Genomic DNA, 20,644 nt, shown 5'->3' with positions numbered 1-20,644 from the left:
GTTACAACATCAGATCTTTCCTCTCTTTTTCCATTAATATCTGTTATCTTATATTAGGCTAGTACACTTTATACAGTCATGCTCGAAATTGTTGGCACCCCAGAAATTTTTCCAGAAAATCAAGTATTTCTCACAGAAAAGTATTGCAGGAACACATGTTTTGCTATACACAGGTTTATTCCCTTTGTGTGTATTGGAACACAACAAAAAAAGGGAGGAAAAAAAGCAAATTGGACATAATGTCAAACAAAACTCCAAAAATGGGCCGGACAAAATTATTGGCACCATTTCAAAATTGTGGGTAAACAAGATCGTATCAAGCATGTGATGCTCCTTTAAACTCACCTTGGGCAAGTAACAGGTGTGGGCAATTTAAAAATCACACCTGAAAGCAGATAAAAAGGAGAGAAGTTCACTTAGTCTTTGCATTGTGTGTCTGTGTGTGCCACACTAAGCATGGGCAACAGAAAGAGGAGAAGAGAACTGTCTGAGGACTTGAGAACCAAAATTGTGGACAAATATCAACAATCTCAAGGTTACAAGTCCATCTCCAGAGATCTAGATTTGCCTTTGTCCACAGTGTGCAACATTATCAAGAAGTTTGCAACCCATGGCACTGTAGCGAATCTCCCTGGTCGTGGACAGAAGAGAAAAATTGATGAAAGGTTGCAATGCAGGATAGTCCGGATGGTGGATAAGCAGCCCCAAACAAGTTCCAAAGGAATGCAAGCTGTCCTGCAGGCTCAGGGAGCATCAGTGTCGGCGCGAACTATCCGTCAACATTTAAATGAAATGAAACGCTATGGCAGGAGACCCAGGAGGACCCCACTGCTGACACAGAGACATAAAAAAGCAAGATCACATATATGTAATATTAATATTGCTTGTAATCATTTTATATGAGCTAGAGGTTGATAGAATTAATAGTTTATTGTTGTTAGCATATGGATGCTTATGTTTGTTCTTTGTTTTTATACCCTGTATTTAGCTCTGGGAAGTCGGGGGGGGGAGGGGGGAATGGGTGGGAGGAATAGGGAGGGTTAGGTAGGGGTGGGGGGAGGGGGGGATTGTTAAAGTTAAAATGTATTGTAAAACTTTTCAATTAAAAAAAAAAGCAAGATCACAGTTTGCTAAAATGTACTTGAGTAAGCCAAAATCCTTCTGGGAAAACGTCTTGTGGACAGATGAGACCAAGATAGAGCTTTTTGGTAAAGCACATCATTCTACTGTTTACCGAAAACGAAATGAGGCCTACAAAGAAAAGAACACAGTACCTACAGTGAAATGCGGTGGAGGTTCAATGATGTTTTGGGGTTGTTTTGCTGCCTCTGGCACTGGGTGCCTTGAATGTGTGCAAGGCATCCTGAGGATTACCAAAGGACTTTGGGTCACACTGTAGAGCCCAGTGTCAGAAAGCTGGGTTTGCATCCGAGATCTTGGGTCTTCCAGCAGGACAATGACCCCAAACATACATCACAAAGCACCCAGAAATGGATGGCAAGAAAGCGCTGGAGAGTTCTGAAGTGGCCAGCAATGAGTCCAGATCTGAATCCCATTGAACACCTGTGGAGAGATCTTAAAATTGCTGTTGGGAAAAGGTGCCCTTCCAATAAGAGAGACCTGGAGCAGTTTGCAAAGGAAGAGTATTCCAAAATTCCGGCTGAGAGGTGTAAGAAGCTTATTGATGGTTATAGGAAGCGACTGATTTCAGTTATTTTTTCCAAAGGGTGTGCAACCAAATATTAAGTTAAGGGTGCCAATAATTTTGTCCGGCCCATTTTTGGAGTTTTGTTTGACATTATGTCCAATTTGCTTTTTTTCCTCCCTTTTTTGTTGTGTTCCAATACATACAAAGGGAATAAACCTGTGTATAGCAAAACATGTGTTCCTGCAATACTTTTCTGTGAGAAATACTTGATTTTCTGGAAAAATTTCTGGGGTGCCAACAATTTCGAGCATGACTGTATGTACCGTGTGTACATGGTATGTAAGCGTCTCTGAGCTCTGTTTTAGTTTTTGTACATTTCACGATTTGTTTTCCCGGAATTAGATGTGTTGCCTGAGAGCTCAGGGGAAGGAAGCCCAGTGATGCAATGGTTAGGAGGAGTGCCTGGGAAAGCAGCAGCAGCAGCAGCTGGTATAGCAGAAGGAGGGCAGACTGAGGCTGAGCGTGGAAGCTAGGTAGGAGGGTCTCACCTTGGTCTCTTAATGGAAAAAATGGCACCCCTTGCAACCCTAATCTGCCCTTCACTCCTTCTATTGCTCATTTATCATGCAAGTAAGTGAACATGTTTTTGTGGTCTTGTTTTCAATTCCTAAATGATTAATACAATTTAAAAAAAAGATGATACCTAAGAAAATGCCTTTTGTTCATTAAGTTTCAACATGCTGAGATTGTGGGTTTCTGAATGCAATTTTGTGACCTGTGTAAAATTCCATGTCAGGATTGATATATATTTTAGATAATAAATGAATCATATTTTAAACCTATTTGAGATAATATATATAATTGTCAATATAATTTAACATCATTTAATGGATTATATTTTATGTTTTATTTAATAGATTAAACTACCTCAAAAAAGTTTTGTAAAGCAGAACAGAACAGAGTAGAATAGAATAGAATAACAGAGTTGGTTCTAGTCCCACCCCCTGCTCAGGCAGGAAACCCTATACCATTTCAGACAAATGGCCGCCCAGTCTCTTCTTAAAAACTTCCAGTTTTGGAGCATTCACAGATTCTGGAGGCAGGTTGTTCCACTGATTAATTGTTCTGACTGTCAGAAAATTCCTCCGTAGTTGTAGGTTGCTTCTCTCCTTGGTTAGTTTCCATCTATTGCTTCTTGTCCTCTCTTCAGGTGCTTTGGAGAATAGCTTGACTCCCTCTTCTTTGTGGCAGCCCCTGAGATATTGGAACACTGCTGTCATGTCACCCGTAGCCCTTCTTTTCAAAGCCTATGATGGGAAAAGGCCAGAAATTATTGCAAACTGATAGAAACACCCTGGGCTCTCAGATGCTTGAACTATGTAAATGATATCCAAGGAATATCATAGATACTCCTATTTCCAAGTTAGGTTGGGCTAAGTTGTGTACATGAGGGAGAAGAAGCTCAGTAAGATAATTGGTAGGTAGAAGATCTGCACAAGGAATGCAACTAACGGACCTAAAAATAATATATGAAAATTATATATTTCTTTTATTTATTTTACAAATGATTGAAAAAAGCATAAATTATCTAATCCTTGTAGTGTATGGGAAATATTAGATTCATATCAGCTATTGATTGATTGATTGACTGACTGACTGATTGATTGACTGAATTTTTACCTTAATGGGTAAATCTAAGCTGGCTATTTCATTATCTAGATGCAATGGATGTGTTCACAGTACGTCCGTTCGACAATATTTCTCTGCCCTGCCATTTCTCCTTTGTGGATAGCACAGAAGGTTTATCCTTCACCTGGGAGAGGGAAGATATCAAGGAGGAACACGAAGTAGAAGATGATGATTTTTACAAATATTTTGTCGGACTCCATGATTTTTATCAGTTTTATCCGAAGGTGATATACAGCTTTAGCGACAACATGGAACAAGTGGAAGAGCGGAATTCCCTCTATGAAGGCAGGGTCTGGGTGGATGAGGAGGAGATTCCCGAGGGCAGCCTGACCCTCATGCTGGACCAGGTTCAGTTTTCTGACGAGGCCATGTACATATGCAAGGCCACTAATTCACGGGGCAGAGGGCTAAAAAAAGTGAAGCTTCTTGTGGAAGGTAAGAATGCTTGTCTATTTTCTGGCATTGCCTCCAGTTGAAAATACCTAATACTTCTATTTGTACACCAAGGAGTACCACACTGTGCGAATTACCTTCTATAAATTGCTGAAGCTTCTTTTCTTCTGCTATGAATCTTATCTGTTTATTCTACAACAAGCCTGACTTCCGTAGAAGAAGGCACTTTTCAAAGCAAATATGTTTCCTCTCCCCAGTTTTTTAAATATTCCTTAGAAAACAAATCAAATCACAGATACAGAGTGAGGGATAGATGACTTAGCAATAGATAGTAAAATATGCAATAAAACAATAACAGAGAATAAAAGATAGTAAATAACATTTAAAAATATCACAAGAAACTTATTTTTTAAAAGACTAAGAACAAATTAAGACTCCAGCAATTTTTGTATATACTGCAAAATTGTTGCAACTCAAAAATCCTTGGTTAACAATCTTTCAACAATCTTTCAACAATCAAAATTGAGTCAGGGTAAGTGATTTTTCAGGAGCAATTTTACAACATTGGACTCCTCATTTAAGTGAGACCTTTCATCTTAAGGTCTCTTAAAAGGTCACTGACATTAGTGCATCCTACTTCCAAGTGGCGAGAAATACCAAGCTTCCACTGTTAACCTGGCCTTAGATAGTTTTTGGAAATGACTTGCTTTGTAACTTTGTTTCTATAAATAGCTTTTTTAAAACAGATGCACAGAGCCTGAGTTTGATAACATTAAAAGCATTAACATTTCAAGAGGACTATTTTCACTAACATAAGTGAATCCAGAATGCCATAGAAGTTGCTGATATGTCAAGTAAAATCTTTTTCTGAATATATATTTTACCCTTCAGCAACTTCAGCTGAAACAGCAACAGAAGAATAAACTGGAGTGGTTAAGTAGTTTGCTTAATTAAAGGTAAAGGTAAAGGTTCCCCCGCACATGCGTGCTAGTCGTTTCCGACTCTAGGGGCCGGTGCTCATCTCCGTTTCAAAGCCGAAGAGCCAGCGCTTGTCCGATGATGTCTCCGTGGTCATGTGGCCGGCATGACTAGACGCCAAAGGCGCACGGAACGCTGTTACCTTCCCACCGTAGTGGTCCCTATTTTTCTACTTGCATTTTTACGTGCTTTCGAACTGCTAGGTTGGCAGAAGCTGGGACGAGTAACAGGCGCTCACTCTGTTACGCGGCACTCGGGATTCGACCCGCCAAACTGCCGACCTTCTGATCGACAAGCTCAGCGTCCTAACCCACTGAGCCACCGCGTCCCTTCTAGTTTGCTTAATTAGGAGAACTTAAATTGCATTTCTAAGCAAATCAGATCGTAGCAAATCCTTACATAGTTAATCATGACTACTGACTAACAGATTATCCTGTAAAGATATTTTAAAAGGGTGAAGACCATTTCCAAGTTGAAACATTATTTGATCAACAAGAACCCTGTTTTTTAGTAAATATAGAGGAATGAAATTTCAACTGACCTTTCAAAAATGAACATTTTATTTCTAAGCATACACCACATACTGAGCCTAGCTGCATTATTCCCACATTCTGCTAAATCGTATTATGAGAATAAACAGAGGAATATATTTTACATTATTATTTAAGGCAGAGCAACAAGTAAGAGAGGAACAGATTAAATAACCAGCAATAAATTGGGAATAGCTCTCAGAATGATAATCCACAAAAGTATAACAAGGCAATAAATAGGCATATTTCTGAGAGTCAGAGGTGAACTTGAAACTAAGTAACAGGAGAACAAGGGACATGACTATCAATGCAGAACAGAAGTATTTATATAAGTAAGGGAGAAGTTTTGAAGATTAATTTTCTGGAAAGAATGTGTTCCTTCTCACACCCACAATTCATGCCCTACCAATTTTTCTTTCTTCTTCTTCTTAAGAAATCAAGAAATGGCAAGTCACAGCTTGAATGAAATGAATCTTACTAATACTGAACAAAATATCCTACAGCAGATTTTGAGAAGTTCTAATCCAGCATTTCCCACCTCATGTTTTCTATATATCTAGGACTTTAGCTCTTCTACAACCTGGATGTCCAATGCCTCTACTGAGGAGATAACTACTGGAAATAAAGAATGCAAGCTCTGGAAATATTGCTGTATGACATGTTTGAGAAATCTCAGAGCAATTGTTACAAAGCTGTAATTAGATTATTACTAATTGTTCTGTTTTTCCACCCCTCACAATTAGATGCTGAAGAGCCGCAGGTGCAGTTCAGCACAGTCGATGATACACTTGTAGCCAAGTGCATCTCAGCAGGCTGGTACCATATGCCAAAGGTAACCTGGCGTAACCGCAAGGAAGAGGATCTATCTGGCTATTCCAAGACAGAGATTCTGGAAGAGAAACGGGATGGGTCCCACCGAGTGGTATCTACGTTACATTACCCTGTATTGCTCCATGAAATCTACACTTGTCACATTGAGGAGAGTGATGTGCTCAACAGACCTGTTAGGTCCATCCACAAAGTTCCAAGTTAGTGATCTCCAGTTGAAAACCTCTATTGGGTGTTGAAATAAGAAATCTGTTGTTACGCAAAGTCATGAGGACAAATTAATTATCAGTAAAATTGGCAGTCTTAAAGAACAGGTGATTAGAATGTCAAAAGTGTTTTATTCTCTCTCACAAAGAGTGGAGAGAATGTGGGGCCCAATTATTTTTTTTAGGCATATCTCCATCTTCCCTTACTTTTTGCAAAAAAGACAAAAAGTTAATTTCTGGTATAGCAATCAATAGTGTACTTAATAATTCAGTATACAGTACTTCGTTCAAAGAATCAATAGTATTACTGATGCAACTACCCAAGCTGAATCTCATAAACCTGTCTGAGAAAATAAAATGGTTCCTGGCAAGTTAGTTATTTAGAAGTAATTTCTATGATAGTGAAAGAGCATTAGGCCATCTTCTGTGAAGATTTGTGTTGATATAAAATTATGTAATTACCTATCCTGAAATTTTGGATGGAGTATGAAGCTGTGAATGTCCCTACAGCAAAATGGGAATGATTTCTTCTCTTCAGGGCCAAATTCTTAGAAGACTTATTTGCTAGTGAGCCAACATATCAATTGTAAATGGTGTTATTATTTATCTATCTGGCACTTTTTTTCTTTAACTTTCTCTTCACAGATCATTGTTCTACTAGTGATTTGCAGGGTCTTCTAGTGCATCCACCATTGTAGAAAAATAGCAGTAATATTCGGTTCCACATTAGTGATTTGTAGCATCTCACAGCATTGTTCAATCACTGCTGTGGAAAAATAATCTTCCTTATTGATAAGTTGCCACAGCAAAGACAGCTGGTGACACTGAAAATGCTATAATGCTGCAAACAGTGAATGGTAGGCTTTTTATCATTTCAGTGAGTTGGATGATGTGAGGAATACTCTATGCAGTGGACAATGGCGGGTGGGAGGGGAGCTCTTTGTTATGCTTTCATCCAGTCCATGCAGCATCACAAAACCATGATGGGATATTTCTATTCTGCCCTCAGTGATGAATCTCATTCTGCCTCAACAATGAGGATAGCAACTGTCAAACTCGCGACATCACGTGACGTCGCGCAACATATCGGGATGGTTTTGCCATTGCTGGTAATGGGGTGGGCATGGCTTCCAGACGACGTGTCTGGCCCGCGGGCCAGCACTTTGACACAATCGAAGGATCCTCTTGGTTTCACCTGCCTGAAGAAACAATACCATGTGAAGAAGAGATACGTTTTTATAGATGGTAGAACAGCCATCAAAATATGGCTCTGAGATAGCTGATCAGTGTGTGTTGGGAAGTCGTTCTGCCTGGTCTAGCAAATAATGCTCTCCTGTTTTATTGGGTGGACCCAACTAACTCATCTGCAGGAATGGGTGGTCTACATGGGAGTGTTCATTCTACCAGGTAGGCAGGAAACTGTCGGCTTTGTCAGGCAGAACACAACATCATCCCCTGCAGTATAGTTGCCCATCCAGCCCTGGCACATCAGGCAGTCCTGCAGTTGATGGGGGGGGGCAGTAGTGAAGGGCCTCTAGTTGGAAAACAGGCAATCTTCCAGAAGACTGATGGACATGTTCCAAAAAAAGGGTTAAACTATTTATCCCCTCTGCCTTTTCCTCTCTCTCTCTCTCTCTCTCTCTCTCTCTCTCTCTCTCTCTCTCTCTCTCTCTCTCTCTCTCTCTCTCTCTCTCTCTCCCCTCCCCCCTCCCTCTCTCTTTGAACTGGCAGGAAAGATGGGTCCATGTTTAAAAACAGCATTTCCCACTTTTGCTCCCCTCCCCCAATAAATGAAGGGGTTTAAATAATCAGGGACAGCAGCCTTCAAAACAGCCTTCCCTACTTCTCTTGCCAGCTTGAAAAAGAAATAGCAGGTAGGGGAGAAAAGTGTCAATCACTTTCTTGAAAAATGCGTGACACGTTCCTGGTTTCTCCTGTCATGCAAGCCCAAGAAGTCCTGGAAAGCTATGCCTGCAATGGCCTCAAGTGGCCAACAGGTGCTGGGCAGACTGCAATCACTAGCCATGCGTTACCTAGGCAGATAGGTAGATATTGAAGTTGTGAAGCAGCTTTCACAAGAGATCGATGGGACGTTAAGGTGCTTCCAAGTGAAATAGGCAGAATGCAGAAATGCAGTCATTATGAAGCTTTATTCATTGATAGGTTATATAAAAAGAGCTATATGGCATGGAAGCATCCATGCTTGTATGATAGAGAATGCATGCAAGAGAGAAGATAGAAAAAGAGAAACAGAACAAAGAAGCAGCCCCAGGGCAGAGGTATTTAGGGGGGGTCTCGGCCCCTCCCTAGCCATAAAACTCTCTCGCCAATGGGGCTGCTGCAGGGGAGCAAAGAAGCCTCTTTGCTCCATCTGATGACCTATTTGGGGAACTGCCATGGGCTGGCACAAAACATGTAACAATTACCCTTCTTGCCAGCCAATGACAGGGACCAGTGAATGTGTGTGAGGGGGCGAGCAGGTGTCATAGACATGTATAAAAACATTCAGAAGACCAAACACAAACGCTTACACAGAAGGTTGTGCCGGTCAATGGGAACACGTTTGGTGAACAGATCAGCTATCTGGTCAGCTGTATTACAGTGCTCTACACGTATAAAACCCTCTTTGGCAAGCTGTCTGACATTTTTATAGCGTATGTCTATGTGGCGAGATCTAGAGCCTACTGCATAAGCCTCCGAGATTGCAATGGCGGCTGTGTTGTCCTCTAGAATTTGGATGGGCAGAGGAGGAGATGCCCAGATATTCGTTATCAGATCATTGAACCAAGTCAAATCATTGGCCGTGTCTGACAGGCTGGCATATTCAGCCTCGGCCGTGGAGCAAGAAACAAATTTTTGTTGCCTAACATGCCAATGTATTGGGCAGCCATTTAGCAATATGAGGAAACCAGAAGTGCTCCGTCTACTTTTGGTGTCACCAGCTCAGTCTGCGTCTGAGTAAGCAGAGAGCTGGGCCGTCTCCCCCTTCTCTGGTTCCAGCACAAGGAGGGCATCGGTCGTGCCCCTGAGGTACCTAAGTACCCTCTTAACAGCAGTCCAGTGGAATTCCTTTGGGTGTTCCACATGCCTGGACAATAGATTTACAGCTAAAGCTATGTCAGGCCTGCTCCAATTGCTGATATATAGCAAGGAGCCAATCACAGATCTGTAGAGCGTATTATCTGTGAACTCAGGACCGTCCTTATGAGTATGGTTGTAAAAGTCGCTTTGCATTGGGCTATGCGTGGGATTAGATTCTGCCATTTTGCATTTGGCCAATAACTCCTCTATCTTTTCTTTTTGAGATAGAGCGAACCCCCCCTTAGTGGCCAAAATATGCACACCCAAGTACTTATCAACCCGCCCCAAAGATTTCAAAGTGAACTTTTCTTCCAGGGCCTTGGCAAATTCATCACACCCTTCCTTATCAGGTCCTACATATAGTAGGTCGTCCACATAAACTAACACCCTTTCTGTGGTACTCTTGGACTTGCGTGTGAAAACACATTCATCTGCGCGGGATGCGGTGAAACCAACTCGTTCTAAACTTTTTCTAAGGCAGTCATACCATAGTTTCCCTGACTGCTTGAGACCATATAACCCTTTGTGGAGTAACCATGTATTTTCCCCTTCTTGCTGGTAGCCAGGAGGGGCCTTCACGTAGATCTGCCGGTCCAATTTGGTGTGGAGGTAAGCCGTCTGGATGTCGAATTGGAAGACTTCCTCCCCCAGAGCGGCTGCAGTCATGAGGGCGGTCTTGACGCTCTCTGCCCGGACAGTTGGAGAGTATGTCTCCCCATAGTCCTCCATATAGCGTTGGGCGAATCCCTGAGCTACCAAACGGGCCTTATACAGGTAGAGGCCATTGGCAAGTGGTTTTGCCTTGTGAACCCACCTTGTGCCAATGACTTTCCTCTCCTTTGGAGGTTGCTGGGGGGTGAAGACCTTGAGTTGTTTTAAGCTCTGCATTTCCTTCTCCATCGCGAGCTGCCATTTCTCCTGTTCTTCGATGGGTAGCTCCTGGATGTCAGAGAAGGATTTTGGGGTGACCACAACGCTGTTAACAGAAGCGATGTGCCCAATGTCAATTCTCTTTGGCGGGATGCCTTTGTTGGACTGCTTTGACCTCCTTACCTTCTGCCACTCACCGCCTTTTTCTTCCGCGGGTTTCTGAGGCGTTGCTGGGGAACTGGACGGCTCATCCTCCCCATCTGAACCAGGTGGGATGACATCTTCGTCTTGTTCCACACTTTCGTCGGTGGCAGGGTATGTGGACGTCTCAGGTGATGTCGTAGTCGGTGTGCCCTTGCTGGGACGGTTGATATATGGGCTCAGATCATTGGAGTGAATCTGGGCCCAATTGGAGTCCTCTTCGAAGGAGGCAGATTGAGAAGTCACAATCCTGCCCCCTTCTCCCAGGAAACGGTAGGCCTTGGAGCCAGGAGCGTAGCCCAAAAACCTCAGTCTCTGGGAGACAGATCTCCCCTTCTTCCGCAGCTGCTTGGGGATGTGAACCCATGCATAGGACCCAAAAACACGTAAATGTCCAAGATTTGGTTTCCTACCATGAACTAGGAAATATGGGGTCTGGTTCACAACACTGCTCCAGGTGCGGTTTAAGGTGTAATTGGCATATTTTACCGCTTCTGCCCAGTATGATTCTGCGACCCCTGCGTCTGCAATCAGACTACGCATCATAGTTTGTAGGACTCCATTTCTTTTCTCTGCCACACCATTCTGAGCTGGGGTGAAAGGCGCGGTAAGAAAATGGCGGATGCCCTTACGCTTTACCCAGTCCTGGAATTTTCGGGACATGAATTCAGCCCCGCGGTCGCTCTGCAGTTGTGCGATCTTGGTTTTATACTGGGTCTCTACAAAGTTGTAGAGTGATTTTATGGCGTCAAAGGCTTCAGATTTTTCTGTGAGGATATACACGTGGCCGTACCGTGAAAAATCATCAACTGCAGTGAGAAAATACTGACTTTTCCCTAGGGATGGTATGAAAGGCCCAACCAAATCAACATGAACTAGTTGGTATGGGTATTGGGTCTTACGCAGTGATGTTTTTGGAATGGGCACAGCCTTCCTCTTTGACCTCTTACAGATTGCACAGTCCAGGAATACCTCACAATCTTTGAGCTGGACTCCCTCAGCAAACTCTCCCATCTTTTTAACCACAGGGAAGCTTGCATGACCTAATGTTCGGTGCAAAATATGGGCACACTTATCGTGGAGTGGCTTCCTGACTGATACCCTCTTGGCTTTGGTTGCCTTGAGCGGTGCTTCAGGTGACAGCTGAGGTTCGGATTTCTTATCCACACTGCCTTGCTGTGGGGGCTTGGATGCAACCGCTTCACCCTTGCGGTCGTTAAGCAGCCTTGGGGTTGTCTGTGAGGCCCCTTCTAAGGGGGAGAAATATGGCAAATCATTTATGATGGCTATATTTCCAATGACCCTCTGGTCCCGGGTGACATGACCTCCCCCTTCGCAAAATAAAACTTCCACCCCGTCGTCACATAACTTGATAATGCTCAATAGGTTGTTGGCAATGGAGGGGGCGTGTAAAACACCTTCAACTTTCCCGAGTCCAGGAACAGAGACAAACCCCTCACCAACAACTAAAACTTTATCACCGTTGGCCACCTTGACAGATGAGTTAATTTTCTTTAACCTTTTAAAACCTTGACTCATATTAGTAATGTGAGATGAAGCTCCAGAGTCCAGTAACCATAAGTCAGTGGAGCTATCAGCTCTTGTGGTGGGGGCACAGGTAGACACAAAATTGTTAGTACTTTTGGCCCCGCCACGGCCCCTTCCTTGTCCCTTGCCCCTACCTTGATTGGGACCACGCTTGGGGCCTTGTTGAAAATGGGGGCAGTCCTTCTTGAGGTGCCCCTCAGAGCCACAGGTGAAACACTTGAGTAGAGCATTATTTATTTATTTATTTATTTATTGATGGGATTTATATCCCGCCCTATCTCCTGAAGGACTCAGGGCGGCTCACAATAAAACATATAATAAGTGCATAAATCAAGATAAAATGAAATTGAGAACATCAGTGCAATAAAAAATTAGAGAATTTAAAAATGAATTAAAAATACTAAATATAAATTAATTAAAATGCCTGTCAGTCTAGGTCAGCTTGGTGGAACAGGTGTGTTTTGAGGCCGCGGCGAAAGGATTGGAGGTTTTGGGCTATCCGAAGCTCAGGGGGGAGCTGATTCCATAGGGTTGGTGCTCCCACAGAGAAGGCCCTCCCCCTGGGGGTCGCCAGCCGACATTGCCTAGCTGACGGTACCCTGAGGAGGCCTTCTCTGTGTGAGCGTACTGGACGATGGGAATTTGTTCCCGGCAGCAGATGGTCCTGCAAGTATCCCGGACCTAAGCCATGTAGGGCTTTAAAGGTAAGTACCAGCACCTTAAATCTCACCCGGAGGGCAACTGGTAGCCAATGCAGCTCACGCAGGAGGGGTGTAATATGGGAGTATCGGGAAGCTCCCATCACAACCCGTGCAGCTGCATTCTGCACCAGCTGAAGCCTCCGGGTGGTCTTCAAGGGCAGCCCCATGTAGAGAGCATTACAGTAATCAATACGGGAGGTAACGAGTGCGTGGGTGACTGTACGTAGGGCATCTCGGTCCAAAAAGGGGCGCAATTGGTATATAAGACGAATCTGGGCAAATGCCCCCCTAGCCACGGTTCCAATGTGATCTTCAAAACTGAGTCGTGAATCTAGGAGGACGCCCAGATTGCGTGCTTTATCAATGGGAGGTAACATCTCTCCTCCTATAGTCAGAGATGGAACCTCTTGGACTAAATGAGATGACGGTATGTACAGCCACTCAGTCTTGGCCGGGTTGAGTCGAAGCCTGTTTTCTCCCATCCAAATCTGTACCGCTTCCAGACAACGGGACATCACATCGAGGGCATCACTGGGTTGGTCCAGGGTGGAGATGAATAGCTGGGTATCATCAGCATATTGATGATATTTCACCCCGAAGCTACGGATGATCTCTCCCAGCGGCTTCATATAGATGTTGAACAGGAGGGGCGAGAGCACCGAACCCTGAGGCACTCCACAATTAAGAGGCCTAGGGCTTGACCTCTGCCCTCCTGCCAACACTGTCTGCGAACGGTCCGAGAGGTAGGAGGAGAACCAACGCAGAACGGTGCCTCCCACTCCCAGCCCCTCAAGACGACGCAGTAAGATACCATGGTCGATGGTATCAAAAGCCGCTGATAGATCTAATAGGACCAGGACAGAAGAATAACCTCTATCTCGGGCCCGCCAGAGATCATTCACCAGCGCGACCAATGCCGTCTCCGTGCTGTGCCCTGGTCTGAAACCCGATTGGTACGGATCTAGATATTCAGCTTCCTCCAGGTTCAAAGGGAGCTGTCGTGCCACCACGCTCTCAACGACCTTCGCAAGGAAGCGAAGGTTGGAGACAGGACGGAAGTTGTTTAAAACAGCTGGGTCCAGTGCCGGTTTCTTGAGGAGGGGCCTTACCACCGCCTCTTTCAAGGCAGCAGGGAAGTACCCTTCACTCAGTGAGGCATTGATAACTGCTAGGAGCCAGCCTCGTGTAACCTCCCGAGAAGCATAGACTAGCCAGGAGGGACACGGGTCCAACAAACATGTGGCGGCACTTAGTTTCCCCATGATCTTGTCCACTTCATCCGGAGTCACAGGATCGAACTCTTCCCAAATGTACTTGGCCAACTTCATCGTTTTCCTCTCGTTAGATACTGCCCAGTCAGAGTCCAGACCAGCCCGAATCTGAGCAATTTTGTCCACCAGATATTTACTAAATTCCTCAGCCCGTCCATGTAGGGGGTCCTCTCCCGTCTCTTGACTTAAAAGGGAGCGGACCACTCTAAATAGGGCGGCCGGGCGATTATCTGCGGACGCAATGAGGGTGGTGAAGTAGGCGCGCTTTGCCACCCTCATTGCCACAAGATAGGATCTAGAAAAGGATCTTAACTGTGTTCGGTCAGACTCAGACCGACTGGCTCTCCAAATGCTCTCTAGGCCCCTTCTCTGGCGCTTCATCTCCCGCAGGTCCTTGGAGAACCAAGGAGCGAGTCGGGACTTGCGCCGGGTCAGAGGCCGCAAAGGGACAACGCGGTCGAGCGCCTCCGAAGCAGCCTGTTGCCAGGCATTAACTAAGGACTCGACCGGGTTGTGGGAGAGGGAGGTGGGAATCGGTCCAAGCGCCATCTGGAATTTATCTGGGTCCATCAGGCGCCTGGGGCGGAACCACCTGGTTGGTTCCGCTTCCTGACATCGGGGGGTGACGTGACGGAGGCCCAACCGCAGGAGGTAGTGGTCTGTCCATGAAAGGGGTTGTGATGTTGGAGTAACCCCACCCAGCCCATTTAGCCACTGCCCAGAGACAAAAATTAGATCCGGCATGTTTCCTCCCTCGTGAGTTGGGTCCTGAGTAATTTGAGTAAGGTCCATGGCCCTCATGGAGGCCATGAACTCTCGGGCCACTTCTGATGCACTGCCCAGGGAAGGTAGATTAAAGTCTCCCAGTACCATAAGCTTTGGAAATTCGACCGCCAATCCTGAGATGGCGTCAGGTAGCTTGGGTAGAACCGTTGCTGTGCAGCTTGGAGAGAGGTATACCAGAAGTAGGCCCAACTGACCACCAGGACCCCACCTTAAGAGGAGGGATTCACATCCGTCTATCTGAGGGGCAGTGGCCTCCCGCGGATGGAGGGTCTCTCTGATAACGATCGCCACGCCACCTCCCCTACCCTGAGCTCGAGGTTGATGTAGCACACGGAAACCTGGAGGGGATAAATCAGTCAGAGGGACCCCTCCCTCTGGGCCCAGCCAGGTTTCCGTGATGCATGCCAGGTCAGAGCATTAACCTGCTCTGAGTTGCGGTGTCGTCTGCTGGCTGGCTGGCTAGTGACTTTGTTGTATTCTCCCATATCTCGTCGTCTGCTATCTTCGTCAATGAGTCTGCCCTCGAGATAGGACAGAGGCATGGGTTCATCCCTGCCCCCTTCCAGGGAAATAACAAAATTGTTCCAACTTTTGTCCAGGGAAGCCACGATAACTGCGACCAAGTTCTCTTCAGGTATTCGGTAATTTTTGGACATTAGTTGCGCCCTGAGGGATTTTAATTTTCCAAGAAGTTCTGCCATGCTGGCCCCAAACCTGAGTCTTGTGTTGTAAAACTCAGTTGTGAGTCTGGTGAGGGAACCCATGCTCTTGCTGTTGAATAAATTGTATAATAACCGCCAAACTGCGCAAGCTGTGAGTCCATCTGGAATGCTTGGGAACAAATTATCATCCATAGAAGCCATCAGAGTAGAAAAAGCCTGTCTATGGAGCCACTCTTCTCGTGAGCTCCACGGGAAAGGTGGTGGGTTCAGGGCCATTTCAAGAGTCCCATCCTTTAATAGACATACCTGCAAATTTCTATTCCAACTGTGGTAGTTCTCACCCCCAATTTTCAGTTTTTCAAAGTTGGGATGCAACGTGGATGCAGGCAGAAACGTTTTGTCCAATTCCTGGAGCATTTGAGAGGTTTGCATTGGAAAAAAAAAGGTAAAGGTACCCCTCTAGTGGGCATTGGTGGTATATTTCTCTGATTTTCAGATGGCCCCCCTTCTGGGTTAAAAAGCCCGTACTGGGCATGTCCGGAAAACATGTGATCAGGGGGTGGGCGGTGCCCAAGATTGCCGGCCGGCACTTGGTTTTGAAAAAGCTCTGGAAATCCTTCCTGGAGCCCCCCCCCCGGCCCTGGATTGCCTTGAGAAGCCCATTGCTGGCCCTGAAAACCTTGGGGATGGCTAAAGCCGATGCTGGAGGAGGGGGCCAACACCCCCCCCGAAGGCCAAGTAAGGAGAGCGCCTGGGCGGGGGCGAAAGGAAGACTGGGGGCCCCGGAGAGAGGGTCGGGGGCCTTGGAGGGTAATGAGCAGTCTTATTGCCATCATAGGTCACGAGGGTTTCTGCTGGAGAGAGCCCAGGAGTTTGCATGTTGCTACGGCTGGATGCCAGGGGTTGCTGGGCCTCCAGACTTAATTGAGGCCTTTCTTTGTTAGAAAATGTGGGCGCACAGGGGGCTGCCATCTTGCTTCCTGTGCCGGGCCATGCGGTCTCCCTGGGCGCAGCCATCTTGTTTCCTGTTGCCCCAGGAAGCTGTAGGTCACAGTTAGGCAGGGGATTTCGCGCCGAAAGCCCTGGGGTCCCGGGGTTACTCAGGGTGGCAGGCGCCATATTGAGGGGCCTCGTGGTCGCTGAGGGGGGGCTTCCCCGGCATCCACAGTCCTTCTGCACTGATGTCCTTCATGGAGAGGCTTGTGGGGTCTCCTGTACTTCAAGGAGTTTTAGAAGCAGTTCCTTGCATTCCGGTGTAGACATTTGATCCACGCGTTGCTTGCGTTGGGCCCGGAGCGCTTCTGCTGCATCTTGACAGTCTTGGGCGGACTGTAAAACTTCCAAGCTTCCCTCTGTGGCGTGCAGAAGGAAGCCATCTGTGCTCTCACCTGGAGCGGAGCTTGCTTCAGGGGCTAGAGCTGTTGATCTTGATTGAAGACTTCTGGTCACAATCTGGGATCTCCGGCCATCCATTTCAGTTTCAAATCTAAGGATCTTACTGCTATCTGCAAGCTTGGAAGCTTTGCCTTAAACCATCCTCTCTGCTACCAACTTGTGAAGCAGCTTTCACAAGAGATCGATGGGACGTTAAGGTGCTTCCAAGTGAAATAGGCAGAATGCAGAAATGCAGTCATTATGAAGCTTTATTCATCGATAGGTTATATAAAAAGAGCATGGCATGGAAGCATCCATGCTTGTATGATAGAGAATGCATGCAAGAGAGAAGATAGAAAAAGAGAAACAGAACAAAGAAGCAGCCCCAGGGCAGAGGTATTTATGGGGGGTCTCGGCCCCTCCCTAGCCATAAAACTCTCTCGCCAATGGGGCTGCTGCAGGGGAGCAAAGAAGCCTCTTTGCTCCATCTGATGACCTATTTGGGGAACTGCCATGGGCTGGCACAAAACATGTAACAGAAGTTGTTAAAACAGGCACTCTTGTTCTAGGAGAAAACTAAAAGCACAACTTTTGCATGAGAACCTCTAAATATATCTTTAGGCTGCTGCTGCAGTGGGCTAGAGTTCCCAAGGCAACCTCATGAGAATGTGCCCTTTAACACAGATTAGTGAGGTAGTTTCATACTGTGATTAGTGGACCATGAGGAAGAGTCCAGAATCTGATGAGCAAGTTGTTCTTGCCAATGATCTGAATGATAACTAGTAAAGAGCCTTTGAAATTAGGGTGACTGCATGAAACTACATCAAAAGTCTTACGATGTTAAACGTAGCACATTCCTATGATAGAGGTGAAAAGTTTTCGGGAAATTAAACTTTTTCCAGTTAATTCAAAGTGTAGCATAAGCACATCAGAAATCAGGGAAAATATTTTACATAGGAAACTATGAAAAACACCTCAGCCCATGTAAAATGGATGCATTAGTTGAGATTTCAAAATGTTGGTATCTGACTATAACTAGCAATGAAGTTGCTAGAGAACCAGACAGAAAATATTAGCAACAAAAGGTATACGTGTAGATATAGACATAGGTATAGATATAGAAGATACAGATACAGGGAGTCCTCAACTTACAACTATTCATTTAATGACTATTCAAAGTTGCAACGGCACTGAAAAAAGTGACTTATGACCATACCTATAACCATTGGAGCATCCCCAAGGTCTCGTGATGAAAATTCAGATACTTGGCAACTGGCATGTATTTATAACAGTGCAAGTGATTTACTTAATAACTGTAACAAGAGAGGTCCTAAAATGGGGCCAAATTCACTTAACAACTGTCTTGCTTAGCAATAAAAATTTTGGGTTTAATTATGATAGTTAAGTCAAGGACTATCTGAATAGGTATGTATAGACGTATAGATATGTCGGGGCAAATGTCTATGGAGATTCTCAGTCACCCAGGTCATGGTTGACTCAAAGGTTCTGAGTCAGAACTGATGAAGCTTCCTGGATGAGAAGTGAAATATCTTCTTCCTCAGAGGAAAATCATAGTCTAGTTGCCTTTTGAAAAAACACCTTTGAGATATGTAGGAGTATTTTTTTAACAAATGTGCTGGTTGTTTGTATGGCTGAGTTTGTTTTAACTTTTTAACTTTTCTTTTTTTCAGAGAGGAAATATCATAATATGTACAATCACTACTAGAAAATCAACACCCAGCTGATGCAGCGAGGGAAGATAAGCACTCAGTTTTTCATCATGTCAGCTCTGTACAATGCCTGCAACAGCAGAAGGAAGAGGGGAAATATTGAAAATGAGACAATAAATTTTGCATATTGAGAGGAAGGATTGTTTATATTATTCTGTTAGAATGTTTAAATTAAATTGAATTGAATTAAAAACTGCCAAAATAATCCAAATGGACAGCCAAGACTGGATTGAGTTTTTTTTCTACTTACAGGGGTGATTTGGTAAGGGGTGATTTAGCTCAGTGGTCCCCATCCTTTATCAGTTGGCAGACTGGAGGGAAAGGGAAGGGGAAGCATTTTACACACAAGCACATGCAAATGGCATGGCACTAGAGCCCCCATGACAATCGCTAGCCCTGCCCCGGTTTTGCCATGTGGATGCTAGCACAGAGCCCCATTTCGGCCACACAGAGCCCCATTTTCACCACGTGGAGCCCTGTTTAGGCTATGCGGAACCCTGTTTAGGCCACGGGGTGCCTCATTTAGGCCACATGGCTATGGTGCTACCGCAAGTGGGGATAAGTGCCTCACACACATGCACGCACTGGCCAGCTTGTCCCGCAGCCTGGTGGCCAGCAGGCCACAGCCCAGTAGTGGGCTGTGGCCTACAGGTTGGGGACTCCTGATTTAGCTGATTAAGCCCATCTGCTGGGCTAAAGCATCCCCAACAGATGTCATTCTCTGCTAGAAGACATCTGGCCAGGGGGAGCCCACTTAGCCTCTATTGTAAAGAAATTATTTAATTGCTATTAAGAAACTTAAAAAGTAATAAAAACAATAGGAATCATACATAAACATAGGTCTGCAACAATTAGTTTTCCAGTGATTTTGGTAAGATCTCATTGAATTGTGTCTTTTGTTTCAGAAGCGGAGAAAAATATTTACAGGATTGGATTGCTAGCTTTACACCCAGCCTTCCTCTTTTCTGATTCCAGTTTAGGAACAGCAATGGGGCACTTAATCTGTCTTCCTGTAATTAAAATCTTTCATTACATTTCTGGGTTCTGTAAGAATAGACAACAGGTCTTTGATTTTCTTGTGTCATATCCTTCTTCAGATATTTCAAGGGAGTTATCATATCCTCTTCAATTCTCTTCTGAAGACTAAACATTCCCAAATCCTCCCATTTGTCTTCATTTCTAGCTGCCTGATCATCCCCACCCCATTTTTTGAACTTGTCCCAGTTCAGCTGAATCCTTCTTAAAATGTAACACTCACTTGCTGAGATGGGCTCCGGCAGGAGTCCAAAAGCTCAGAAGACGAAATCTCTGGTCCTGGTGACTGATCCAGATAGGATCCTGCAACATTATCCTGGGATACATATATTCACTTTCATTTGTGAGAAAATAATAAAGCATCTATAATAAGGAAAGCAACCAGTAAATGTCCTCTTGGCAAAAGGTACAGTTTTCCCCCTGTCCAGTGGCGTCCAATTCTAGGGGTAATGCTCATCTCTGTTTCTTAGCTGAGGGAGCCAGCGTTGCCCAAAGATATTTTGTGTGGTCATATGGAAGCATGACTATACGGCGAGGCACACAGAATGCTGTTACCTCACTAAAGTGATACCTATTTATCTACTCGCATTTGCATGCTTCTGAACTGCTATGTTGGCAGGAGCTGGGGCAATAACAGGAGGTCACCCTGTCACATGGTGATTGGATGTTGAACTGCCAACCTTTTTGTCAACAAGCCCAGCATCTTAACCACTAGGCCACCACGTCCCCTTCAAAAGGTCCTCAATGACATTATAACAAAATAAACCTAGCCTGAGCCTAACTATATATAAATTACTTCAGATACAATATTGCAATTTATAATGATAATGGCCCTCCAGGGTGGCTTTGCCTTTGCTGTCTGAAACACCTGTCCTGCAGAGGCCAATTTGAAGTTGAGAGGCAAAGCACTGCTGATGATGGAGACAGGCTAAATTCTGCGGTTAAAGCAGGGTTTCTCGACATCAGCAACTTTAAGATGTTCAGCTCTTAGAATTCCCCTGCAGCCACACATCTTAAAACTGCTGGGGCTGAGAAACTCTATGTTAAACAATCCCCCTCCCCACCTCCCAAGCAGGTAGGGGAAGCAAGAGCCTTTCCAGAGAGAAGAAGGCT

At 45.0% G+C, this 20,644-nt stretch overlaps 1 protein-coding gene across 2 annotated transcripts; it reads left to right on the top strand.

The window, feature by feature from the left end:
- The first annotated feature begins 2,047 nt into the window (after window positions 1-2,047).
- On the top strand, window positions 2,048-18,731 carry VTCN1 (V-set domain containing T cell activation inhibitor 1). Of its 2 annotated transcripts, none has more exons than XM_083351634.1 (4): window positions 2,048-2,278; window positions 3,368-3,772; window positions 5,982-6,266; window positions 18,458-18,731. In XM_083351634.1, exons 1-4 carry the CDS (start codon window positions 2,209-2,211, stop codon window positions 18,490-18,492), a joined length of 795 nt encoding a protein of 264 aa, XP_083207760.1. In that variant the 5' UTR covers window positions 2,048-2,208; the 3' UTR covers window positions 18,493-18,731. The 2 variants fall into 2 exon arrangements, with proteins under 2 accessions (XP_083207760.1, XP_083207761.1); XM_083351635.1 differs by having other exon boundaries at window positions 2,152-2,181.
- The last annotated feature ends 1,913 nt before the right edge of the window (window positions 18,732-20,644 follow it).

Source organism: Vipera ursinii (assembly GCF_947247035.1).
Source record: "Vipera ursinii genome assembly, chromosome: 2".
Classification (NCBI taxonomy): Eukaryota; Metazoa; Chordata; class Lepidosauria; order Squamata; family Viperidae; genus Vipera; species Vipera ursinii.
This window is presented reverse-complemented; position numbering and strand designations above follow the sequence as displayed.

What these genes read in the sequence shown, in the direction of transcription:
- VTCN1 (XM_083351634.1), top strand. Translation starts at nt 2,209, where the DNA reads ATGGAAAAAATGGCACCCCTTGCAACCCTAATCTGCCCTTCACTCCTT. An exon ending in ATTGCTCATTTATCATGCAA is followed by an intron (nt 2,279 to 3,367) that starts GTAAGTGAACAT and finishes TTCATTATCTAG; the next exon opens with ATGCAATGGATGTGTTCACA. An exon ending in GTCCATCCACAAAGTTCCAA is followed by an intron (nt 6,267 to 18,457) that starts GTTAGTGATCTC and finishes TCTTTTTTTCAG; the next exon opens with AGAGGAAATATCATAATATG.